The following is a 26,652-nucleotide window of genomic DNA, read 5'->3' as shown; positions in this document are numbered from 1 at the left end:
ACCTGCACAATGCCTCCCGCTGTTCCTGTCATCTACAAAGCAATTAGCTACCGGCTGCCACCTACTGATATGGAAGAGTATTACATGGTTACTCTGCCGAGGTCTAGACAGCACCGACACTCAACAACAACACATAATTTGCAGATTATAATTACTGGTTTGCAAAATGATATTTTTAACCCAAATAGATGAAAATAGATAATCTCCCATGAAACACCAGACTGGAACTCACGGCACAGTGGTTGCAAAACACTGAAATAGAGAATTTTTTTTTTTTTTTTTTTTTTAAATTACAACTCAAATTTGTTTACAAATAGTTTTTGGTTGACAATTTTGTTTTGTTTGATTCCATAAAAAAACATATTTATTTTGTAATCATTACTGTTTGAAACTGTTGTCATGGTGACCGCACATCGCTGATAAAGATGTTCTTCACCTTATGTATGTTCTTGAGGTTCTTCTTGTGTTCTGTGCACGCCCCCTTTGTGACGTCACTTCTGGAGGCTGGGCCGCTGCTCCATCAAGAAACTTTCCCGGAGTTCTGGAGCTCCTCGGACGGACCGCGGCAGAACCTCCTCGCTAAGACCAGACGCTACAAGGTTGCGAGAGGGACTGTAAAGGACGCGGACATGCTGTGGACCGTACTTATACTTGTCATTAGTTGTCTGGTGTCACCGCCGTGTGTGTCCGCGCAGACACGCACACGCAGCGCTGTCAGGAAGCTCTACGTACTTCAGCCCGGGTCGGGTCCAGGACCGGTTCTTGGTCCCGGTCCCGGGCCGAGCTCGACGGGGGCGACCCGCGGGATGTTAGTCGGTTCGGTTTCACGGCGTCACGCCGCGTCTTACAACGTGGAACTCGGCCAGGAGGTTCGCGCCCGCCGGACGGAGATGCAAGCCTCGACATCCCAGGAGTCCATTGTTCGACACACCGAACCGGACCAACACAAGCAGATCCTCAAGCAGTTTGGGTGAGAGAGAAATACATCCATCAAATTCACCTTTTCTTTCATCCCTTTATGCTCTTTAAGAATCAACATTTGGAATATTATGACATATTGTCTGTTATTATTTTATTAAATTCAGCTTATTTACATATAAAGGTAAATCACGTGTTTCCAAAGTGCGGCCCGGGGGCCACATTACGGTCTGCAGCTCATTCTTTTTTTTGGTCCTCAACTAGGGATATACAGTATGGCCTAAAATGTTATTGCGATCTATATTTCAGGCTCCTGCGATATCAATATATAACACAATTAGAGATGTCCGATAATGGCTTTTTTGCTGATATCCGATATTCCGATATTGTCCAACTCTTAATTACCGATTCCGATATCAACCGATACCGATATATACAGTCGTGGAATTAACACATTATTATGCCTAATTTTGTTGTGATGCCCCGCTGGATGCATTAAACAATGTAACAAGGTTTTCCAAAATAAATCAACTCAAGTTATGGAAAAAAATGCCAACATGGCACTGCCATATTTATTATTGAAATCACAAGGTGCTTTATTTTTTTTAACATGCCTCAAAACAGCAGCTTGGAATTTAGGACATGCTCTCCCTGAGAGAGCATGAGGAGGTTGGGTGGGCAGGGTTGGGGGGGTTTAGGTGGGGGGCGGGGGTGTATATTGTAGCGTCCCGGAAGAGTTAGTGCTGCAAGGGGTTCTGGGTGTTTGTTCTGTTGTGTTATGGTGCGGATGTTCTCCCGAAATGTGTTTGTCATTCTTGTTTGGTGTGGGTTCACAGTGTGGCGCATATTTCTAACAGTGTTAAAGTTGTTTATACGGCCACCCTCAGTGGTAACCTGTATGGCTGTTGACCAATTATGCCTTGCATTCACTTGTGTGTGTGAAAAGCTGTAGATATTACGTGACTGGGCCGCAAAGGCAGTGCCTTTAAGGTTAATTGGCGCTCTGTACTTCTCCCTACATCCGTGTACACAGCGGCGTTTTAAAAAGTCATACATTTTACTTTTTGAAACCGATAATTTTGAAACCGATACCGATAATTTCCGATATTACATTATAAAGCATTTATTGGCTGATAAATACATTATTTGGCATGTAAAGGATAATAGAACTATTTCAAAACTGATTACAAATTGTAATATGGCTGCTGAGGTATTTGGTAAAAATTGCTTAACTTCCGGTTGTATTATTTTCTCGGCATCAAGGGTTGGAATTGGGGGTTAAATCACCAAAATGATTCCTGAGCGGGGCCACCGCTGCTGCTCACTGCTCCCCTCGCCTCCCAGGGGGTGGAACAAGGGGATGGGTCAAATGCAGAGGGTAATTTCACCACACCTAGTGTGTGTGTGACTATCAGTGGTACGTTAACTTTAATTTACTGTTAATATCTGGTTGCTTCCTGTTGTAACATGGTTCTATCAACACTTCTGTTAAAATGCAATAAACACAAAATCTTCTGTTTTTTCAATACTTTTTACATTTTAAACGAGACTACAGATTTGGGTGTCTATCCAACTCCAAGGGGCAGTATTGGTCATACCAATGCTGATATTGATAATTCAAACTTTCAGGATCATTGAATGATTACATTTTTGATCACAATCATAATAATACAAAAAAAAACAAGATGGCGGTGTAACAATATCAATTAAATATTCAAATAATTATCCTTGTTTTTTCTGTTATTATCCTTGTACTCCTATGTCCAGGGACTTATTTCCTAAGTTTGTACACAATAGCAACAATGACAAAAGATTTTGTCTTGAGAGAGAAATACATCCATCGAATTCAGCTTTTCCTTCATCCCTTTATGCTCTTATGTATCAACATTTGTAATAATATGAAATATTGTCTGACATTATCTTATGACATTCAGCTTATTTACATCCGGAGGTAAATCATGGGTGTCCAAAGTGCGCCCCAGGGGCCACTTTACGGTCTGCAGCTCTTTTTTTTTTTTATTGGTCCTCAACGAGGGATATTTGCCTAAAATCTTTTTGCGATCTATATTTCAGACTCCTGCAATATCAATATATAACACAATACATTATTTGGCCTGTAAAGGATAATAGAACCAATTCAAAACAGATTACAAATTCTAATATGGCTGCTGAGGTATTTGGTAAAAATTGCTTAACTTCCGGTTGTATTATTTTCTCAGCGTCAAGGGTTGGAATTGGGGGTTGAATGGGATAAAATTGCTATGATATGAAAAGGATTAAATAAGCTCTGCTTCTTCCTACTCCTTATGAATATGGCTGCTGAGGTATGAGGTAAAAATTGCTCAACTTCCGGTTGAATTATTTTCTCAAAACTGTTATTGATCTACTTGTTAATTTACTGTTAATATCGGGTTGCTTTCTGTTGTAACATGGTTCTATCTACACTTCTGTTAAAATGCAATAAACACTAATTCTTCTTTTTTTCAATACTTTTTTCGTTTTGAACGAGATTACAGATTTGGGTGTCTTTCCAACTCCAAGGAGTTACAGGGGCAGTATTGGTCATACCAATGCTGATATTGATAATTCAAACTTTCAGGATCATTGAATGATTACATTTTTAATCACAATCATAATAAGAAAAAAAACACAAGATGGTAGTGTAACAATATCAATTAAATATTCAAATGATTATTCTGGTTTTTTTCTGTTATTATCCTTGTCTCTATGTCCAGGGACTTATTTCCTAAGTTTGTACACAATAACAACAATGACAAAATATTTTGTCATAATAAAGAATATCGATCTTATCATTGTCGTGTCTATACAGTGATATTACACTTTGTATAGTTACTCTCGTTACTTGTATCGATCTGCTCACCTCTGTTTACTTTGAGAAGCTCTCGCTTAGTGGTTTGTAAGGCTGGGCGATATGGACGAAAAAGTATATCTCGATATATTTTTACTTAAACTGAATATTCGATATATATCTCGATATATTTTTTGGTGAAAATATACATATAAAGATATTTATATATTTCAAGTAATACAGAATTACATAACATAAATAAAATAGAAAAATATTCTTTCTACGTAAAAAAAATACAACATGTATCAAACTCAGATAAAAAAATAAATTTGCAGGCAGACACTTTGTGATATCCCTTCCTGGTTCGATGACTTGCCCTATCTTGCCTCTGATTGGCCTGTCCCTAACCAATCATGACTCATCATAGTAAACAACCAACCAATCGTGGATGTTCTTATACGTGCAAGCTCGTCTTGGATTGATTGATTGATTGAGACTTTTATTAGTAGGTTGCACAGTGAAGTACATATTCCGTACAATTGACCACTAAATGGTAACACCCGAATAAGTTTTTCAACTTGTTTGAGTCGGGGTCCACTTAAATTGATTCATGATACAGATATATACTATCAGATATATACTATTATCATAATACAGTCATCACACAAGATAATCACATTGAATTATTTACATTATTTACAATCCGGGGTGTGGAGGGGGTTGGGGGGGTTAGGTTTGGTTGTTATCATCAGTCATCAACAATTGAGAACATAGAAATGGATATTGGAACAGTATAGTGGATATTGGAACAGTGTAGGTCTGACTTGGTAGGATATGTACAGCAAGTAGTGGACATAGAGAGAGAGAGAGAGAGAGAGAGAGAGAGAGAGAGAGAGAGATCAGAAGGCAATAGAAAAAGTATCTACATTTGATTGTTTACATTTGATTATTAACAATCCGGGGAGGGTGTTACTTTAGGGTTGTAGCTGCATGGAGGTTTACTTTTATTGCGGTTTTGAAGGAGGATAGAGATGCCCTTTCTTTTATACCTGTTGGGAGTGCATTCCACATTGATGTGGCATAGAAAGAGAATGAGTTAAGACCTTTGTTAGATCGGAATCTGGGTTTAACGTGGTTAGTGGAGGTCCCCCTGGTGTTGTGGTTATGGCGGTCATTTATGTTAAGGAAGTAGTTTGACATGTACTTCGGTATCAGGGAGGTGTAGCGGATTTTATAGACTAGGCTCAGTGCAAGTTGTTTTACTCTGTCCTCCACCCTGAGCCAGCCCACTTTGGAGAAGTGGGTAGGAGTGAGGTGGGATCTGGGATGGAGGTCTAGAAGTAATCTGACTAGCTTGTTCTGGGATGTTTGGAGTTTAGAGTTGAGGGTTTTGGAGGTGCTAGGGTACCAGGAGGTGCATGCGTATTCGAAAAAGGGTTGAACGAGAGTTCCCGCTAGAATCCTCATGGTGCTTTTGTTGACCAGAGAGGAGATTCTATAGAGAAATCTCGTTTGTTGGTTGACCATTTTATCACAGGAAAGATTAGCCTCTAGAATGGCACCTAGGTAGGTGACCTCATCTTTCCTGGTGATAACAATGTCACCCACTTTTATAGTGAAGTCATTGACTTTCTTAAGGTTGATGTGGGACCCAAACAGGATGGATTCCGTTTTACCCAAGTGTATGGATAGCTTGTTGTCAGCGAGCCAGGTGCAAGTTCTACAGAGTTCAGCACTGAGGATTTTCTCCACCTGTGACTTGTCCCTGTCTGATACCAGCAAGGCAGAGTCATCCGCAAACAAGAACAATTGACAGTTGCATGCTGATGACAAGTCATTTATGTATACTAGGAACAGTAAAGGCCCCAATATACTGCCTTGGGGGACTCCACAGCTCACTGAGAGGAGGGGGAACGCGGTGCCGTTCACCTCTACCACCTGTTCCCTCCCCTCCAAGTATGATTGCATCCAGCTCGATGAGGTTTTGTTAAATCCGATTGCTCTGAGCTTATCCAACAGTATAGCGTGGTTAACGGTGTCAAAGGCCTTCTGAAGGTCCAGCATGACCATGCCGCAGTATCTGCCCGCGTCCACCTCATGTTTGATGTGGTCGGTCAGATAGAGAAGGCATGTGTCAGTGGAGTGGTTAGTTCTGAAGCCGGATTGGAATTTGTACATGAGTTTATTGGTGGCAAGGTAACCATCAACCTGTTCATAAACTATTTTTTCCATTACTTTCGAAATGGAACTGAGAATAGAAACAGGTCGGTAGTTGCCAGGTTCCAATTTGCTTCCTTTTTTAAAGAGGGGAGTTACTCTTGCTATCTTAAAATCTTTTGGTACTTGGCCTTGTGAAATTGAGAGGTTTATTATGTGCGTGATGATTGGGGCAATGATGGAGGCAGAGTCCCTGAGGAATCTGGAGGGAATATTATCAAGGCTGGTGGCCTTGTTTGGGTGGAGCGCCCTCAATTCTTTAAGCACCTCATCAGCTGTGACCATTTCTAATTTGAAATCATTGTTGGATATTCCTAGCTTTCTGTAGAAGGCTTTAATGTGTTCTACACCAAAGCGACCAGAGTGGTGGGACAGCTTGTTGACAAGAGTTGCGGCTATGCTGGTGAAAAAGGCGTTAAGTCTGCTTGCTACCTCCATTTTGTCTGTAATGAGGGAGTCACCCTCCTTGATGCTGATGTTGGTGAGTCTGGTTTTAAGTTTTTGGCTGCAACCGGGAAGCTGGTTGTTGAGAATTTTCCAGAGCTCACGTGGCTTATTTGTGTTTTTCTCTATTTTGTCGTTAATGTAATTTTTTTTAAGGATTTAGTTAGGTTGGTTGACTTATTTCTTAATTTATTGCATTGCTTTTTGAGAGTTGAAAGGAGTGATTTGAGGTTGTTATTATTGGGTTGTTTATCTACTTCTGTTTTACACTTTTGGTATTCGGAGTATTTTCTGTCTCTGTCTTTTATGGCAGCTAATAGGTCCGGATTCATCCATGGTTCAGAGCGGGCTTTGATCCTGACTGTTTTCACGGGAGCCATGTCATTTAGTATCTTTAGGAACGCTGTTTTGAAGCGATCCCAAGCAACATCGACCAGTTTGCTCGCGAGCACAGGGGACCAGTCCCACTCATCTAATTTTAAATTGAAATTATCACTGGAGTATTTTTTAAGGGTTCTGGATTGGGCTGTTATGTGGCCATTGGCTTTGGGTTTAGCTATTTTGCGGGTGCAGAAGGTTAGATAGTGGTCGCTAAGACCACAGATCATGACCCCACTATTTTTTATTTTAGGCCAGTCTGAAGTGAGAATGAGATCTATGGTTGATTGGGTGGAATCACACACCCTTGTAGGTAGTGCTATTAGCTGGGAAAGACTGTGTAGATTACAAAACTTGCTGTAGGATCTGAAGACAGGCGCATCTCTGCCTTGAATATCTGTGTTCAGATCCCCAGTTATGATTTTCTCCACGTTGTCTGCCCCAGCCAAGCACTCCTCCAGAGCCCCATAGAAATCACTCTGATTAGGGGGTCTGTAAACAGTCCCTATCAGTACCGGCTTAGCGTTTTTAAATTTGATTTCCGCCCACACAGATTCAAGGTCATTGTGGTTAAGATCAGTGCGAGTTATGTATTTTATATCCTGGTGAATATACCGTATTTTCCGCACCATAAGGCGCCCTGGGTTAAAAGCCGCGCCTTCAATGAACGGCATATTTCAAAACTTTGTCCACCTATAAGCCGCCCGGTGTTGTAAGCCGCATCTAACTGCGCTAAAGGAATGTCAAAAAAACAGTCAGATAGGTCAGTCAAACTTTAATAATATATTAAAAACCAGCGTTCTAACAACTCTGTTCACTCCCAAAATGTACGCAAATGTGCAATCACAAACATACGTATATCAACATGGACAGAGCTGCGTGAAAAAAGCCACCCGGCCTCTTCGCGTAAACTTAAACTTACCTTAACCACTCGCTCATCTTTTCTTCATCCATCCCTTCGAGTTAGCTTTTATGATGACGCCGGCTGGAAAGGTCTCTTTTGGCAAGGTCTTCCTTTTGAATATCACCATGGGTGGAAGTTTCTGGCCATTAGCATGGCAAGCTAGAACCACAGTGAAGGATGACTTCTCATTCCCTGTGGTGCGAATATTCACCGTACGTGCTCCCGTTGTATCCACAGTGCGGTTCACAGGAATATCAGTTGCTGTGAAATAGTAATCCGTGTGCGGATGGAGAGATTGCGTCTTTTCATGAACCGGATCCCTGACGCTTAGTAGGAGCCATTTTGTGGTCTTTACAGATGTAAACACACAAAGGAAATGAAACGTACGGTATATCCGCGCGCTTTTTCTTCTTCTACGCGGGCGGGTGGTTGCTTACAGTAGAAGAAGAAGCGCTTCCTGTTCTATGGGGGCGGGTGCTTACCTTGGCGGTTGCTTGCGTAGAAGAAGAAGCGCTTCCTGTTCTACCGGGAAAAAAGATGGCGGCTGTTTACCGAAGTTGCGAGATCGAAACTTTATGAAAATGAATCGTAATATTAATCCATATATAAAGCGCACCGGGTTAAAAGCCGCACTGTCAGCCTTTGAGTAAATTTGTGGTTTTTAGGTGCGGCTAATAGTGCGGAAAATACGGTACATACAAACGCCCCCACCATGTTTATTCCTGTCCTTTCTGATAACCGAAAAGTTTTCTATTTCTATCTCTGAGTCAGAAACACTTTGATCAAATTTGGTTTCAGAGAAACACAGGATTTTTACCTTCGTGTTGAGGAACATTTCTCTGATTTGGTCGAGTTTGGTTCCAGAGAGGCTGGAAGGAGGAAGGGGAGAAGTGTAGTAGCTAGGGGTGTAACGGTACACAAACATTTCGTTTCGGTACGTACCTCGGTTTAGAGGTCACGGTTCGGTTCATTTTCGGTAAAGTAAGAAAACAACAAAATATAAATATTTTGGTTATTTATTTACCAAATTTGTAAACAATGTCATAACATACATGTACACACAGGGTCCATTGCCAGGGTTAATGTGGTCAACATATATCAAATAAAAACTAAATAAGATAAGGCTCAGAATGGTTTCTTAACAAAACCTTTCTACATATAAAGTGCTTTTTTTGATTGATTGATTGAGACTTGTATTAGTAGATTGCACAGTACAGTACATATTCCGTACAATTGACCACTAAATGGTAACACCCGAATAAGTTTTTCAACTTTTTTTAAGTCGGGTTCCACGTTAATCAACATTAAACTGCCTCAAGTTGTTGCTCAGATTAAATAAAATGACATAACTTTTCTTCTACATATAAAAAGTGCAACATTAAACAGTTTCAAGTCAACTCAGCCTCAGATTAACTTTTCGTCCCCCCCCCAGCCTGGCTAACTTTGCAGTAAGAGGTGGGAGCTGTTTGCTCGTTTTTATCTTTGTTGAAGCGATGTTCACTTGGGGGTGGTGCCGCTTCTAATGGGTTAGCATGTTTGACGTGTTGGCAGAAGCATACCCTACTGCGGCTGAACAATGTCGTCAAACCTCCGTCCTACGCACCGCGCAGCCGAAGTGTTCCCAAACGGGAGATCTTAACGAGGCAGAAGGGTCTTCCAGCTCTGGCTTTTACATGTTGTCGTAGCCCGGTCGTTGCTAGCATGTGTTGTGCCTCAGTGTGCATTGTTTACACAACGTGCAACGCTACTTAATATGTCCGTGTGGAAACTCGTTTAATACACCTCCGAACCGAACCGAAACCCCCGTACCGAAACGGTTCAATACAATTACACGTACCGTTACACCCCTATTAGTAGCCCATGGAGGGGGAGTGGGGGAGAACAAGGAACACAATAAATAGGCAGCGTTTGGTAATTTTAACGTGAAATAAATGATATCCTTTTCTTAATTCATATCTTGTTTAAAAAGATATCGATATATCTTACAAACTCGATATATCACCCGGCCCTAGTGGTTAGCATGGCTTATCGTATCCTCCTGTGATGAGTAGTGTAGCATGTTTGACTATTCCTCGTCCTCCTGTGATAATGATATTTGTAAGAAACATACTTTTTTTTTGCCACTATCGAGTCGAGGATTACTGACTTAGAGGCGGCTTTGCACTGTTGAGGGACGTTAGCCGCTAGTTCGCTAGCGAGGACACTACATTGCGTTGAGGACGTGTTGGTTTTCTCTTGTCGCTGTCAAATTTGCAGGCCTCAGCTACAATGTGTCAACATACATTATGACAAAATAACAATATTATTAAAAGATCTATCTTTGGCCAAATTTATATAATTTATATCGTGTAACTGTACCCTTTAACATATTGTAAAATTCAACTGAACTGATTATAAAGGAAATATATTATTAGATATTACACTTGTTTGCAGCCTTCACACCAGACCTGTGAAATTTTTATTTAGACTCAGGGGCCACATTGGTAGGCCGCTGTGTACGTGTTTGTGTATGTATGTACACATATATAACTGTTAACTTATTCAGTCTTAACTTATTCACCATAACTACTCATCCACTGCAATTTAATCATCTACATAACCACTTCAGTTGAACTGTTTATTTATCCACTGTTATTTAACTGTTTATTCATTAATTCATCCTTCACTGCCATATCACTGTCATCTATTCATTGTCATATATCATATGGCATGTTGTAAGGAGAAATGGAAAACATGTCATATAACATGTTGAAACGACATTCATGTTCGAATTAAACTTCAACGAACCAAGAATTATAACTGCTAACTGGCCAAATCCAAGATGTTGCTGGATAGGGGGATTGCTCAACAAAGTTTTGTTGTGTCCCAATACAATGACAATAAAGCATCTATCCTATCCTATCCCATCCTATGTATGTGTATAATAGGGTTGTCAACGTTAACGCGTTAACGCATGTTGTACAAAAAAATATTATTGTGTTACCATAAAAGTATGAAAATTAATTACAGTGCAAGCAATTTATTCGCATTTGCGACTAAAAATAGGTTGTGCGAATATTTAAAAAAAAAAAAAAAAAAAAGGAGCGCACGTACGAATCTGGATCTGAACCCGAGTGGTGTTCTGTTATTGGACTTTTGTGCTCGTCACAGATTGTCGATAACAAACACCATGTTCAAACATAAGGGTGTCCATATGTGCACTTGGCACCAGGACACCCTAGGCCGCAGTTCCATGATCGACTTTGTAGTTGTGTCATCGGATTTGCGGTCTCATGTTTTGGACACTCGGGTGAAGAGAGGGGCGGAGCTTTCTACCGATCACCACCTGATGGTGAGTTGGCTGCGATGGTGGGGGAGGATGCCGGACAGACCTGGCAGGCCCAAACGCATTGTGAGGGTTTGCTGGGAACGCCTGGCAGAGTCTCCTGTCAGAGAGAGTTTCAATTCCCACCTCCGGAAGAACTTTGAACATGTCACGAGGGAGGTGCTGGACATTGAGTCCGAGTGGACGATGTTCCGTACCTCTGTTGTCGAGGCGGCCGATTGGAGCTGTGGCCGCAAGGTAGTTGGTGCCTGTCGTGGCGGTAATCCTAGAACCCGTTGGTGGACGCCGGCGGTGAGGGATGCCGTCAGGCTGAAGAAGGAGACCTATCGGGTTCTTTTGGCTCATGGGACTCTTGAGGCAGCAGACAGGTACCGACAGGCCAAGCGGTGTGCGGCTTCAGCGGTCGCGGAGGCAAAAACTCGGACATGGGAGGAGTTCGGGGAGGCCATGGAAAAAGACTTCCGGACCGCTTCGAAGCAATTCTGGACCACCATCCGCCGCCTCAGGAAGGGGAAGCAGTGCAGTGTCAACACCGTGTATGGTGGGGATGGTGCTCTGCTGACCTCGACTGCGGATGTTGTGGATCGGTGGAGGGAATACTTCGAAGACCTCCTCAATCCTACCAGCACGTCTTCCTATGAGGAAGCAGGGCCTGGGGAATCTGTGGTGGGCTCTCCTATTTCTGGGGCTGAGGTTGCCGAGGTAGTTAAAAAGCTCCTCGGTTGCAAGGCCCCGGAGGTGGATGAGATCCGCCCGGAGTTCCTTAAGGCTCTGGATGTTGTGGGGCTGTCTTGGTTGACAAGACTCTGCAACATCGCGTGCACATCGGGGGCGGTACCTCTGGATTGGCAGACCGGGGTGGTGGTTCCTCTCTTTAAGAAGGGGAACCGGAGGGTGTGTTCCAACTATCGTGGGATCACACTCCTCAGCCTTCCCGGTAAGGTCTATTCAGGTGTACTGGAGAGGAGGCTACGCCGGATAGTCGAACCTCGGATTCAGGAGGAACAGTGTGGTTTTCGTCCTGGTCGTGGAACTGTGGACCAGCTCTATACTCTCGGCAGGGTCCTTAAGGGTGCATGGGAGTTTGCCCAACCAGTCTACATGTGCTTTGTGGACTTGGAGAAGGCATTCGACCGTGTACCCCGGGAAGTCCTGTGGGGAGTGCTCAGAGAGTATGGGGTAATGGACTGTCTTATTGTGGCAGTTCGCTCCCTGTATAATCAGTGTCAGAGCTTGGTCCGCATTGCCGGCAGTAAGTCGGACACGTTTCCAGTGAGGGTTGGACTCCGCCAAGGCTGCCCTTTGTCACCGATTCTGTTCATAACCTTTTTGGACAGAATTTCTAGGCGCAGTCAGGGCGTTGAGGGGATCTGGTTTGGTGGCTGCAGGATTAGGTCTCTGCTATTTGCAGATGATGTGGTCCTGATGGCTTCCTCCGGCCAAGATCTTCAGCTCTCACTGGATCGGTTCGCAGCCGAGTGTGAAGCGACTGGGATGGGAATCAGCACCTCCAAGTCCGAGTCCATGGTTCTCTCCCAGAAAAGGGTGGGGTGCCATCTCCGGGTTGGGGAGGAGATCTTGCCCCAAGTGGAGGAGTTCAAGTACCTCGGAGTCTTGTTCACGAGTGGGGGAAGAGTGGATCGTGAGATCGACAGGCGGATCGGTGCGGCGTCTTCAGTAATGCGGACGCTGTATCGATCTGTTGTGGTGAAGAAGGAGCTGAGCCGGAAGGCAAAGCTCTCGATTTACCGGTCGATCTACGTTCCCATCCTCACCTATGGTCATGAGCTTTGGGTCATGACCGAAAGGACAAGATCACGGGTACAAGCGGCCAAAATAAGTTTCCTCCGCCGAGTGGCGGGGCTCTCCCTTAGAGATAGGGTGAGAAGCTCTGTCATTCGGGGGGAGCTCAAAGTAAAGCCGCTGCTCCTCCACATCGAGAGGAGCCAGATGAGGTGGTTCGGGCATCTGGTCAGGATGCCACCCGAACGCCTCCCTAGGAAGGTGTTTCGGGCACGTCCGACCGGTAGGAGGCCACGGGGAAGACCCAGGACACGCTGGGAAGACTATCTCTCCCGGCTGGCCTGGGAACGCCTCGGGATCCCCCGGGAGGAGCTGGACGAAGTGGCTGGGGAGAGGGAAGTCTGGGCTTCCCTGCTTAAGCTGCTGCCCCCGCGACCCGACCTCGGATAAGCGGAAGAAGATGGATGGATGGATGGACGTACGAATACAGATTTGAACCCTTTAATTTGCATTTTGCTCCTAAAATAAATCCATCCAAAGTTGCTCAAATTCGAGTAGCGTTTTTTATCTGTATAGCATGTTCGAAATAAACTTTAACCATAACCAAATGGACAAGTGATTGATGCGGAGGTTTCACTGATCACTTTCTGCAGAGCTGTGTGTGTCTCTCCCCCTCCTCCTCAATGCACAGACGGGGGTGGAGATGTAGCCCTGCTCCGAGCTCACACACTCAAAGTCTTCAAACACGGAAGAAACAATGCTTTAGAGCCTGATTTACTATCCAAACACCATGCGGTAATCAGCGTGTGCAAACAATAAAAATGTCTGCACATTGGTGGCCGTGTTGCGTGCGATTTATCGCATGTGTAATTGAAAAGTGGTGCAGACCGCCTTATTGAAATGAGGATTTTGCGTATACTATACGAGGCATCACAACGAAGACACTCTCATTTCTTGCACATCCATGTTATCAGGTCCTACCATTGCCGTTTTTAAACATGCAGGAGAAATGTACCCCTTTTTATGGGCATTGTAGAAGCAGTCATGCATTGCATAAATATTGGTGTATATATATATATATATATATATATATATATATATATATATATATATATATATATATATATATATATATATATATATATTTTTTTTTTTTATCGTTGAAGGTCCACGGGAGGGAGGCTGCACTTCCTCTGCTCAAAGCGCAAACATGCATATTTCTAGAAGGTTTTTTTCATATAAGACATATTTTATTAATATACTGTATATTATATGTGAACAAATCAAACGTCATTTAAAAAATACTGAAGGACACCAAAATGCATCAATTGAATTTGTTTTAATCAGCCCCTTAAGTCCTCTAGCAGGTATAAAATTATAAAATGATATTGCTGAATAGACGGTATAACTAATGTTTTTATTTCTTCTAGGGCTGGGCCAAGAATACGTAATAAATAATATATCCCGATAGACACATACAGACGTTCCCTCCAGGACCAATGTTTTCGTTTGGGTAACACCCTTCACTTTACTCGACAATGGGTCTGCTAAGCTCCGCTTTCAGGTCGGAATGACGAGGCGCCGACTTGTGACAATTTGGTCGCCTTTTTCTTATTTCTGCCGGACACAACTGGACACATTCGCCAGTCGCCTCTATTGCTGCACATGCTTGCTATTGCTCATTCTCTTCACTCTTCCACTCACCCACTGACGTCACTTACACAACAGTACACACTGCCACTCTTAAAGGAGCACCCACACACATACGCTACTCTCATAACACTAGTGTGGTTGCACCGTCTTTCTGTCTTGCTGTGGATTCTCTGCATGGAGTGAGAAGAGAAACTTTGATATCTTGATATATCAACTCAATAACAGAAACTTGTCTTTAGTTTTGTTGGTTTTAATGCAGATGGCATGGCAACATCCTGACACTTCCAATGTGTCCTTTTAATGAGTCGCTTCCCAGACTACTTTGTAGTGTTCAAAAGCTTATACACTACTGCCATCTAATGTCTCAAATCTGCAACTACCTTCAAATCTACAAAACCTAAAACCAGTGAAATTGGCACGTTGTGTAAATCGTAATTAAAAACAGAATACAATGATTTGCATATCCTTTTAAACCTATATTCAATTGAATACACTGCAAAGACAAGATACTTAACGTTCGAACTGGTAAACTTTGTTATTTTTTGCAAATATTAGCTCATTTGGAATTTGATGCCTGCAACATGTTTCAAAAAAGCTGTCACAAGTGGCAAAAAAGACTGCGAAAGTTGAAGAATGCTCATCAAACACTTATTTGGAACATCCCACAGGTGAACAGGCTAATTGGCAACAGGTGGGTGCCATGATTGGGTATAAAAGCAGCTTCCTTGAAATGCTCAGTCATTCACAAACAAGGATGGGGCGAGGGTCACCACTTTGGCTCAGGAACACTTCAGAAATCCACTGTCAGTAACTACAGTTTGTCGCTACATCTGTAAGTGCAAGTTAAAACTCTACTATACAAAGCCAAAGCCATTTATCAACAACACCCAGAAACGCTGCTGGTTTCGCTGGGCCCGAGCTTATCTAACATGGACTGATGCAAAGAGGAAAAGTGTTCTGTGGTCTGACGAGTCCACATTTTAATTTTTTTTTTGGAAACTGTGGACGTCTTGTCCTCCAGACCAAACAGGAAAAAAAACATCCTGACTGTTATAGGCGCAAAGTTGAAAAGCCAGCATCTGTGATGGTATGGGTGTGTATTAGTGTCCAAGGCATGGGTAACTTACACATCTGTGAAGGCACCATTAATGCTGAAATGTACATACAGGTTTTGGAGTAACATATGTTGCCATCCAAGCAACGTTATCATGGACGCCCCTGCTTATTTCAGCAAGACAATTCCAAGCCACATTCTGCATGCCAAGCCACATTCTGGGTACTAGACTGGCCTGCCTGTAGTCCAGACCTGTCTCCCATTGAAAATGTGTGGCGCATTATGAAGTGTAAAATAAGACAATGGAGATCCCGGACTGTTGAACAATTTAAGCTGCATATCAAGCAAGAATGGGAAAGAATGCCACCTGAAAAGCTTAAAAAATGGGTCTCCTCATTTCCCAAACGTTTGATTGATTGATTGAAACCTTTATTAGTAGATTGCACAGTGAAGTACATATTTCGTACAATTGACCACTAAATGGTAACACCGAATAACTTTTTCAACTTGTTTAAGTCGGGGTCCTGATACAGATATATACTATTTTCATAATACAGTCATCACACAAGATAATCATCAGAGTATATACATTGAATTAGTTACATTATTTACAATCCGGGGTGTGGGATATGGATGGGGGGGGGGGTTAGGTTTGGTTGGTATCAACACTTCAGTCATCAACAATTGCATCATCAGAGAAATGGACATTGGAACAGTGTAGGACTGACTTGGTAGGATATGTACAGTAAGTAGTGGACACAGAGAGAGAGAGAGAGATCAGAAAGTATAAGAAAAAGTGTCTACATTTGATTATTCACATTTGATTATTTACAATCCGAAGAGGTATGATGTGTTTAGGGTTGAAGTTGCCTGGAGGTGTTCTTTGAGTGCGGTTTTGAGGGAGGATAGAGATGCCCTTTCTTTTACACTAGTTTGGAGTGCATACAATATTGATGTGGCATAGAAAGAGAATGAGTTAAGACCTTTGTTAGATCGGAATCTGGGTTTAACGTGGTTAGTGGAGCTCCCTCTGGTGTTGTGGTTATGGCGGTCATTTACGTTAAGGAAGTAGTTTGACATGTACTTCGAGTAAAAAGGAAAGGCCATGTAACACAGTGGTAAAAATGCCCCTGTGCCAACTTTTTTGCAATGTGTTGCTGCCATTAAATTCTAAGTTAATTTGCAAAAAAAAAATTGTTTCTCAGTTCGAACATTAAATATCTTGTCTATTCTTGCAGTCTATTCAATTGAATATAAGGATTTGCAAATCATTGTATTCTGTTTTTATTTACGATTTACACAACGTACCAACTTCGCTGGTTTTGGGTTTTGTACTTTAATTATTTTATTACCTTAGCCACACTCATCCTAACTGGCTACCAGACACTCTCTCCACTGATTAATAGCACCCTTGGTAAGCTGAAAATGGTTTTATTGTATTTATTGGCAGGCTGAAATAAATCATAATAAGTATAATTAATTATTGATATCGATCAATATAAAAAATGTATATCATGATATAGTTTTTGGTCATATTGTCCAGACCTAATTTTTACGGCCCAAAATGTCAACACACACACATAGGACGAAGGATTCATCCTGCAGCTCTGTGTAGAGCTGTCAGTTTGCGCGTCCTTCTGACACGTGCTAAATAAAATGCAAAACGGTGGCGGGTGTTGATAAATCACATTGCGCATGTTAAATAATAATATTTGCATCTTCTCCTCCCCTTTTGTGGGCCTTATGATGATCTGCGTATATTTAGCATATTAATGAAGCCCTATTCTGCTAATTTAACATATCAGAATCAGAGTCAGCTTTATTGTCATTACGCAAGGTAACGAGATTGAGGCCATTCCATACAGTGCGATGTGTGCATGCTAGAAAAACAATGTGCAAATATATAAAAATATAAAAAATGTAGAAGTGCAATGAATATGGTGCGAAATGAATATATACATGAAAAAAAACAAAACAAAAACAGGGTGGTTGGTGGAATGGGTTATTGCACCGAAGAGAAGGCAGTTATGAGGGACAATGGGGCAGTCCGTTCAGGATGGTTATGGCCCTGGGGAAGAAGCTGTTCTTTAGCCTGTTTGTTTTGGTTTTAATGCACCTGTAGCGCTTCCCAGAGGGCAGCAGGTGGAACAGGTCAGAGCCAGGGTGGGTGCTGTCTTTGATGATGGCACTGGCTCTGTTGAGGCAGCGGGAGGTGTAGATGTCCGTCAGAGAGGGGAGAGGGCGGCCGATGATCTTCTGAGCCGTCTTGACCACTCTTTGCAGCCTCTCCCTGTCTGCTGCAGTGCAGCTGCCGTACCATACCATAATACAGTAGGTCAGCAGGCTCTCGATGGACGAGCGGTAGAAGGTCAGCAGCAGGTCAGGCTTCAGGTTGTACTTCCCGAGGACTCTAAGGAAGTGTAGTCGCTGCTGAGCCTTCTTGATGATTGATGTGGTGTTGACTGTCCAGGAGAAGTCATTAGAGATGTGGACTCCAAGGTACCTGAAGGTGTGGACCCTCTCTACACGCTCGCCGTTGATGTAGAGGGGGGCAGGGTCGGTGCTGCTCCTCCTGAAGTCGACGATGATCTCTCTGGTCTTGCTGGTGTTGAGAGCGAGGTTGTTCTCCGAAGACCAGGCCGTCAGCTTCAGGACCTCCTCTCTGTAGGCAGCCTCGTCACCCCTGGAGATGAGCCCGACCACTGTGGTATCGTCGGCGAACTTGACGGTAAGGTTGTCACTGTGGGCCGGACTGCAGTCATGGGTGTAAAGGCAGTAGAGGAGGGGGCTCAGCACACAGCCCTGTGGGGAGCCGATGCTCAGTGTGCGGGAGGATGAGAGGTGCGGGCCAAGTCTCACATTCTGGGGTCGGTCCGTTAGGAAGTCCCTTATCCAGGCGTTTGTGAGAGAGGGGAGGCCAAGAGTGTCCAGTTTATTGCAGAGTCTGTCCGGGATTATTGTATTGAAGGCAGAGCTATAGTCCACAGAGAGCATCCGGACGTAGCTCTGCTGCTGCTCCAGGTGGTTCAGAGCAGAGTGGAGAGCAACAGCGATGGCGTCCTTTGTGGACCTGTTCGCCCGGTATGCGAACTGGTGGGGGTCGAAGTCTGGAGGGATATGGTCCTTGATGTGCTGGAGAACAAGTCGCTCGAAGCACTTCATGATTACCGGAGTGAGGGCCACTGGTCGGTAATCATTCAGGCTGGTGATGGGAGACTTCTTCGGCACCGGGATTATTGTAGATGACTTCAGGCAGGATGGGATGACTGCCTGAGCCAGGGAGAGGTTGAAGATCCTGGTGAGGGGGGGAGCGAGCTGGTGGGCGCACGTCCTGAGCACCTTTCCGGGTACTACGTCTGGTCCGGTAGCCTTCCTGGGGTTCACAGCCAGGAGCACTCGTCTGACACTGTGCTCCTGTACAGTGAGTGGAGTGGCGCCGGAGCCCGGTGGGGGCGGGGGCAGGGCTGGAGCAGATGAGTGTCGCTGGGGGGTTTCGAAACGGGCAAAGAAACAGTTAAGCTCCTCTGCCAGTGTCGCACTCTGATCCGCAGTTGTCATATTGCAGCCTCTGAAGTTCGTGATGTCATGAATGCCCCGCCACACCTCCCGTGAGTTTTTGCTGGACAGATGGGACTCTATGCACCTCCTGTGGTCCGCCTTTGCTTTTTTAATCCCTCTCTTCAGGTCGGCTCTAGCAACACTGTACAGTGCCCTGTCCCCTGACCTGAAGGCTGCGTCGCGGGCCCTGAGGAGTGTGCGGACCTGGCTGGTCATCCAGGGTTTCTTGTTGGGGTAAACCCGGATGGTTTTTTCCACAGTCACATTCCCGATGCAGAACTTTATGTAGTCCAGCACCGTTCCTGTGGCTGTCTCCAGCTCCTGTTGTTGGAAGAGGTCCCAGTCTGTGTGTTGGAAGCAGTCCTGAAGTTTGGGGAGTGCATCGTCAGGCCAGGTCATAACAGTCTTTGTGATAGGCCTGGCCTGGCGTCTGATGGGGGTGTAGGTAGGAGAGAGCAGGAGGGAAAGATGGTCTGACTGTCCAAGCTGGGGGAGGGGTGTAGCTCTGTACGCGTGCTTTATGTTGGTATACACGTGGTCCAGGGTGTTCTTGCCCCTTGTAGAACACTTCACGTGCTGGTAGAACTTAGGGAGTACAGTCTTCAGATTGGCCTTATTAAAATCCCCTGCTATGATATGAACACCGTCGGGGTGGGCCCGCTGCTGTTCGTTGACGGTGTTATGCATATGCAATCTACTTTGCACACGTTAAGTAGATCAACTTTGCGTACTCTATCAAGTTTGCATATGTTTTGGTACCTTTAATAAATCAGGCCTTAGTTGGAGGAACTGGTCATGAGAAGTGTGTGAAACTGCGCTAAAGCGTTCACAGCAGCACAAACCCACAAAGTTCGCTGCTAGCTTCTATTTTTCTGTTGTGTTCCACATGGAAGGAAAAGTGGTGCGCTACTACTAACGCGGTGTCCCATCACATTGCTGAGGAGGATTTGTTCCCAGTTGCAACTGTAGAAAAAGCTGATTTAAAAAGCTGTTGGAATAATTGACACTTAATATGGGCTTCCCAGTCACAAATTTGTACAATTGGCATTGACACAAACGTACACAATCTTAAGTGTCAAGCTGCAGTGGCAGTATTATCACCTGTCACACAGCATTGTGAAGCAGTTGGCAGTTGGTGTTCCTGGCTAACATATTTGTGTTTCCGATAATAATAAATACCTATTAAGACACCGATGTTAAAGGTCAATTATTTTCAAGTTCACGTTTAAACATGTCCTGTTGAAGGGGAACTGCACTTTTTTTTTTTAATTTTGCCTATCGTTTACAATCATTATGAGAGACAAAAACACATACGTCTTTTTTTTTTTAGGATCTTAAAAATGATAAAAAACGCTTGCAAGATCTGGCTAATCAGAGTCACTGTTTTATCTTCCAAAGCCCTCTAAAACAACTTCAAAACCCTACATCACTGTTGTATGTACACACTGCAAGTCTATGTATAATGTAGTAACAGACATATTCATAACAATATCTAATATGTACAATATTTACGTTTTTTTGATCATTTTAATCAATGCCGACGTGTGTGTTCTAATCATGGCAGACTCGATAACAGACAACGAAGACGACTATTTTTGTACAAACACTCACAACCTTATATTTTTGAAGCTGAACATACAAAGGATGAACTGCTGCTTCTAAAAGCGAGCTCGGAGGGAGGGTGAGACCTTGGAGCAGACGGAAGCCGAGAGAGTGAGGTGAAAGGGACGACTATAAATTTGGAACTTGAAGCCAAGCTATTTCGAATCGACAATGCCTTTTCAAAATGGACAGCCACCGCACGTTAGGACATTACATCTGTGAAGACCAAGTGCTGCAAGATGTCCTTCATGTCACCAACTAACGTCGTAAAAACTCGAGTTAGTTTGTACTAGTGTTGTAACGATACCAATATTTTGGTACCGGTACAAAAATGTTTTCGATACTTTTCTGTACTTTTCTGTACTTTACTAAATAAAGGGGACCACAAAAAATTGCATTATTGGCTTTATTTTAACAAAAAAAATTTAGGGTACATTAAAAATATGTTTCTTATTGCAGTTAAGTCCTTAAATAAAATAGTGAACATACTAGACAACTTGTCTTTTAGTAGTAAGTAAACAAACAAAGATTAATTAGTCTGCTGACGTATGCAGTAACATATTGTGTCATTTATCATTCTATTATTTTGTCTAAATTATTAAGGACAAGTTGTAGAAAATGTATTATTAATCTACTTCTTCATTTACTGTTAATATCTGCTTACTTTCTCTTTTAACATGTTCTATCTACACTTTTGTTAAAATGTAATAATCACTCATTCTTCTGTTGTTTGATACTTTACATTAGTTTTGGATGATACCACAAATTTGGGTATCAATCCGATACCAAGTAGTTACAGGATCATACATTGGTAAAGTCCTCATGTGTCCAGGGACATATTTCTTGAGTTTATAAACATAATATACATTTCAACAAAACGAAAGAAAATGTTGTGATGCCAAAAAAATATCGACTTAATCATAGTAGTATCGACTAGATACGTGCCTGTACTTGATATCATTACAGTGGATGTCAGGTGTCGATCCACTAATGGCGTTTGTTTACATTTTGAGCTACGGTGTGTAGTGAAGCATGTTTAGCTATTCCTCGTCCTGCAGGGATGATACTTATAAGAAACGTACTTTATTTGTCGCCATGGAGGCCAGGATTAGTGATTTAGAAGTAGCTAAAACACTGCCGAGGGCGGATGGACGTTAGCTGCTAGCTAGCTAGCCATGTCTTAAAGCACCTCTTCCTGAGGGCGTTTCAGTGTTATAGCTTCACCTTTATCATTAGTTTTTAAGCCAAAATGCGTCCGTTCTCCCTTTTCTGTCTACACACTGTGTCTGCTTGTAAGTACTCTGTGATTGTGCACAGCTGAACATGCTCCTCTGCTCGTAAAACCAGCAATGACACAACGTGACTTCGACAAGGGGGGGGGACCGTTACGTTTCAGAGACTGTATAGTACAGAAAATGATTCATTAGTATCGCGGTACTATACTAATACCCGGTATACCGTACAACCCTAGTTTGTACAAAAAAGAGATCAGCGCTATCATTTAAATAAGTAAATAAGCTTGTTTGTGAAACCGAGGCTATGAAATTGGATGAAGCCCAGCAGAAAAGACGGACAGCAACGAGGGAATCGAGAGGCACGTTCTTAATTGACAACTGTCATGTCTCTCGTCAACACACTGTCTTCTCGTTAAGGCACCTTCTTTCACACACACGCACTTTTGGCTTCACAATAACAGCTTCAGGAGCCACTTTTCAGTAAATGGCTCACTTATGAAGATGGAAAGATGTTTTGCACGCCATGTAAACGGGCTAATAAAAAGAACACTTTTACGACCCGGTGCACTGATTTTCAAAGATCCAGCCTCACCAGGCTTCCAGACCGTGTTCGAGGAGCGCAGGGGAGACGTTCCCTGCAGGGCCGATGTAACACCCTCCACTTTACCCAGCAGTGGGTCCCTACTGTTCCGCTCTTTGGTCGGAATGACGAGGCCGTCGATTTGTTACAACTCTTTATTTATGTTTTCCACAAAGCCAACCGGACATCTACCATGCTATTAACACGCCTTATGATGGCATTGGGTCTTATGATGGCACATGTGCACCTTGTTTGTGTTAATAATGAAATTGTGATATTTAAGACATTTCATAATGCTACAAGTTATTTTCTGTGCTACAAAATAAATCCGGAGCTACTATTTTTTCTCATTTAGCAGCACCGGTGCTACTAGTGAAAAAGCTAAGCGTACAGCCTTGAATCAATTAAAGCAGGCTGTTCGACTATGGACACTAAAGATGGGGGAAATAATCAATTTTTAGATGCATCGCAATTCGGACATGAACAATTATAGAATCGATTAGTAAACGTCAATAATCGATAATTGATTTTTTAAATTGTAAATAAAGTAATGCAGACAATTCTAAAATGTGTCTGACTGCAGCGAGCCACCTTACTGAGAGATCCAACCAGCTCCTTTATTATTGGGCACTTATAGTCCAGTTTTGCACACATTTTCATTAATGTCATAAATGTGGACATTAATTAAACTCTTTCCTATTCCAAATGAATAGTTCTTTTCAAAGTTGCAAGTGAAAAACTCTTATTTAGTGAAACGAAAACAAATGTAAAACTGCATCAATATACATAAATTAAAGATGCATCAATAATCGATTTTTAATTGAATTGTAGCTCCTGAATTGTAATCGTAATTGTGAGGTTCCCAAAGATTCAAACTTCTAATGGACACTCCAAAATTGGCATGGTGGGCTCTGCCACCTTCTCTGTGCGCTATGACTCCAGAGCCCTCCCAACATTCCCGTTCCAGGTATCTTGACACTGTGCTAACCTGCTGGGCTTTGACCTCTTCTGTGCGCTGGCCTCTCCATTACGGACAATGCAAGCTCCATCACTAGTCACACTGACTGTGTCCACGCCCTGGCTGCACCACGGACCATCAGGCACTAACAGCCCTCCTGACGATGACTTGCTCTCCAGAGCCACACCCAGCACCGTGCCAAACGGCACTCTAACCCCTCGGAGCCGGACCTGGTCCTCATGCTACACGCACCCCTTCAAGCAGCTGTGTCACAACAGGAGCTCCAAGCAGCGTCAGCACAGGACCCTGTGTTCATCCGAGAGGGCTGGCCAGTAAAAGTGCCAGAGGACCTAGCACCTTTCCATCGCGTCAAGGGCGATCTCTCCTGTTAAAAAGATGTCTATGTGGCACGGGCGCTGTGCACTTTGGTGCGCTACGCCTCGAGGGCACAAGTCCTGGCTATGTTGCACGAGGGCCATCTGGGCATCGTCAGGGTCAAGCAACACTGTAGGGGTCTGGTCTGGTGGCCAGGCATCGACAGAGACCTGGAGGCTCTGGTAAAGGACTGTACAGCATGCCTCACCAGTGGCAAGACTGGCTTACCCCCGTCTCCACCTTTGCAGCCTCTGCCCTGGCCGTCAGGACAGTGGTCACACGTCCAGCTTGACATCTGCGAGGAGCTCCACGGCCTCCCTCAGCACCAATGCTTCCTCCTTGTCTTCTATGACCTCCATTCTAAGTAGTCTGAGGTGCAGCACGCTGGCTCGGTCACCACCAATGCGGTCACAGACTTTCTTTCCTCTTTCTTCTCCTGTTTTGGAGTGCCTGATGTCATCACCACTGACAATGATCCCCAATTAATCCCGGCCAATTTTGCTACCTTTTTAAAGGAGAAAGTAGTCAAGCACATTAGGACCGCCTTATATCACCCTCAGGCCAACAGGGGTGTGGAGCGGTTCAACCAGACCCTTAAGAATGGCATCAGAATGCACCTGGTGGATGGCCTTCCATTTTCCTCGGCACTGCAGAGCACACTCTTACGTTAAAGGGCGACAACGCATGCCACAACAGGCAGTTCTCTAGCCCTCCTGTTGCTCGGCCATGAGCTGCAACTTTCCCTTGACCACCTGCGCCCTCCTAAGGTAGATAATCCAGTGGTGACATCTGCTATGGGCGACAGAGTAGCCGGACAACAATGCTGCATGAAGCAGCATTTTGATCAGAAGCACTGTGCAAGACGACCTGCGCTTGCTGTGTTGGACTGGGTCCAACCTCCCCCAAAAGCTGCTCTCCTTTTAGTTCACGCCACTCTGAATCGCCAAACAACTGGGATCAGCCAACTTTTGCCTTGCTGACGGCTCACATTTGCACGCCAGCCACTTGAGACGAGTGTTGCTGCCGTCCACTTCAGATCAGGCAGTGGACCCGCTGATGGCGACTGGGGTTGCCCTGTTGCACAGTTGCCTGAGCCACTTGGCCTACCTGACACAGGTATGCAGGATGACCCTGTGCAGCCTGGGACTTGTCCTGTCAAGGCCTGCCAAAGGCCTCTCTACTTGGAGGACTATGTTACAGACTTAAACACTGGTTACAGTAACAAATAAAATTAGTGTAATATCTAATCTAACTGTTTGGATATATAATTATTTATTTTTCTTCTTATATTTTAACAATATTTTTATTATTTTGCTAACTAAAACCACTTGAAAATGTATCTGTTCATTATAACAGGACAAACGAATATCCTCGCATAGAATGGCGTCCATTTTGGTTGTCAGGTCCAATTTGTGGGGGTAATTGGACTTGTTCTATTATTTTCTTAGATTTTTTTGTGCAATGTTCTCATCCGGGACATGTTTATTTTGTCTGTAGAATGTGTTGTGGGCAAATAAAAATGTACAGAGGGCCAAAAATGGTATGTAGGTAGTTTAGACAGGGGAATTAAGTGTGCCATCTTTGAAAATCGACCACATTAACAATGAAACAGTTGCCCAATGAAGTTCAATGTACTGTGGGACTATTGTGGTGATGGAATGGGTAGTGGGTGAAGAAGACAGGCTAGAGGACGATGAAAGGCCTTTCCTATGGCACAGATAAATCAGGCGTTGACAAAGTCCTTCACATCTCTTCCCATCGGTAGCCACCAAAAGCTCTGCGCCTTAAGCCAGGATGACAAGACACTTTAGATGCGTGTCCCCACTGCAGGACTTCAAACCTCAGGTCATTGGGGATGAACATCTTGCCTACAGTAATGTTGTCTCAGACCTTGGTCTTGGTAGAAACATTGGCTACCTTTCTCTCCACCTTCCATTGGAGTGCTTCAATCACGAGAGCCACAGGTTTAATGGTCTCCAGAGTGGTCTCCTTAGCGGAAAGACCGTAGATTCTGTTGAGCCCATCGGTCTTAGTGTTGCGGGAGTCGTCGGGTCTGTAGGTAATCGAGAAGTTGAAGTTTTAGTAAACATTTGTTGCTTTAGTAAACATTTGTCTTAGCAAAGACAAGGTGGTCTCGGCTTCTAGGGTCCACCTGAAATGTATTTTAGTGGATGTGAGCCTAATCAAAGGTCCGGCTTTGCTGCTAAAGTTGCGAATGAATCACCTATAGAAGTTAGCAAAACTGAAGAACATTTTCAAGCTACCTGACCACTGCCTGGATCTTGGCAGGATCGGGTTTGAGATAGCCCCTGTCCACGATGCACCCGATGGCGAATTAAATTTACACTTCTCAGCTCTGACTCTGATTCTCCAATAATGGCTGTGAGACGAGACGGACGTTGCAGACATGTTCAGGCGGGAAGTTTCTCCCGTTGTTCTCGCTGCATGGGAGGAGGCAGGAAGATGTGGCCCTGAAAAGGCGACCTCTCATCACCTCTCTGGAGCCCGTTGCGGTCGTCCCATGGAGCTGGGTAAGCGCTATTGATGTGCGATACCACTGATTTTCTTTCCGATCCAGCAATATTCAGGCTGGTATCTGCAATACCGATCCGTCACCGATACTGTGTGTAAACACACTTAATGTGTCTGGTAATATTTAAAAAGTAGTCTATTTCAAGTGTTGCTGCTCTTCGGGAATTCTCTTCAAACACAAAAAAAAATTACAGGGAAAAACAATAATGGCGTTATTCTGCACTGAATGTTATCTTCTTCAAATTCAACTTTGGATGTAGTGTCTCCAAATAGCCGACAATTAAAATATTCATACACTTGTCTTATAATACTGAGTGACTCTTTTTATTTGCCAGTTGTTTTCACGAGGCCGGTTCGCTCAGTGAAA

The 26,652-nt window shown here is 43.6% G+C and overlaps 1 protein-coding gene across 4 annotated transcripts in view; it reads left to right on the top strand.

Annotated features, from left to right (window-relative positions):
- Nucleotides 1–552: 552 nt before the first annotated feature.
- Nucleotides 553–26,652, top strand: part of ltbp1 (latent transforming growth factor beta binding protein 1) — a 345,179-nt gene continuing 319,079 nt past the window's right edge. For all 4 annotated transcript variants that reach the window (XM_061964602.2, XM_061964595.2, XM_061964590.2 and 1 more), the window contains exon 1: nucleotides 553–970. In XM_061964602.2, the coding sequence (XP_061820586.2) occupies nucleotides 630–970 (341 nt within the window). In that variant the 5' untranslated portion in view covers nucleotides 553–629. The remainder of the gene's footprint in view (nucleotides 971–26,652) is intronic.

The sequence above is a fragment of the Nerophis lumbriciformis genome, linkage group LG02 (assembly GCF_033978685.3).
Source record: "Nerophis lumbriciformis linkage group LG02, RoL_Nlum_v2.1, whole genome shotgun sequence".
In the NCBI taxonomy this organism is placed as follows: domain Eukaryota; kingdom Metazoa; phylum Chordata; class Actinopteri; order Syngnathiformes; family Syngnathidae; genus Nerophis; species Nerophis lumbriciformis.
The sequence above is the reverse complement of the archived record's forward strand: the minus strand, read 5'-3'. Positions and strand labels throughout refer to the sequence as shown.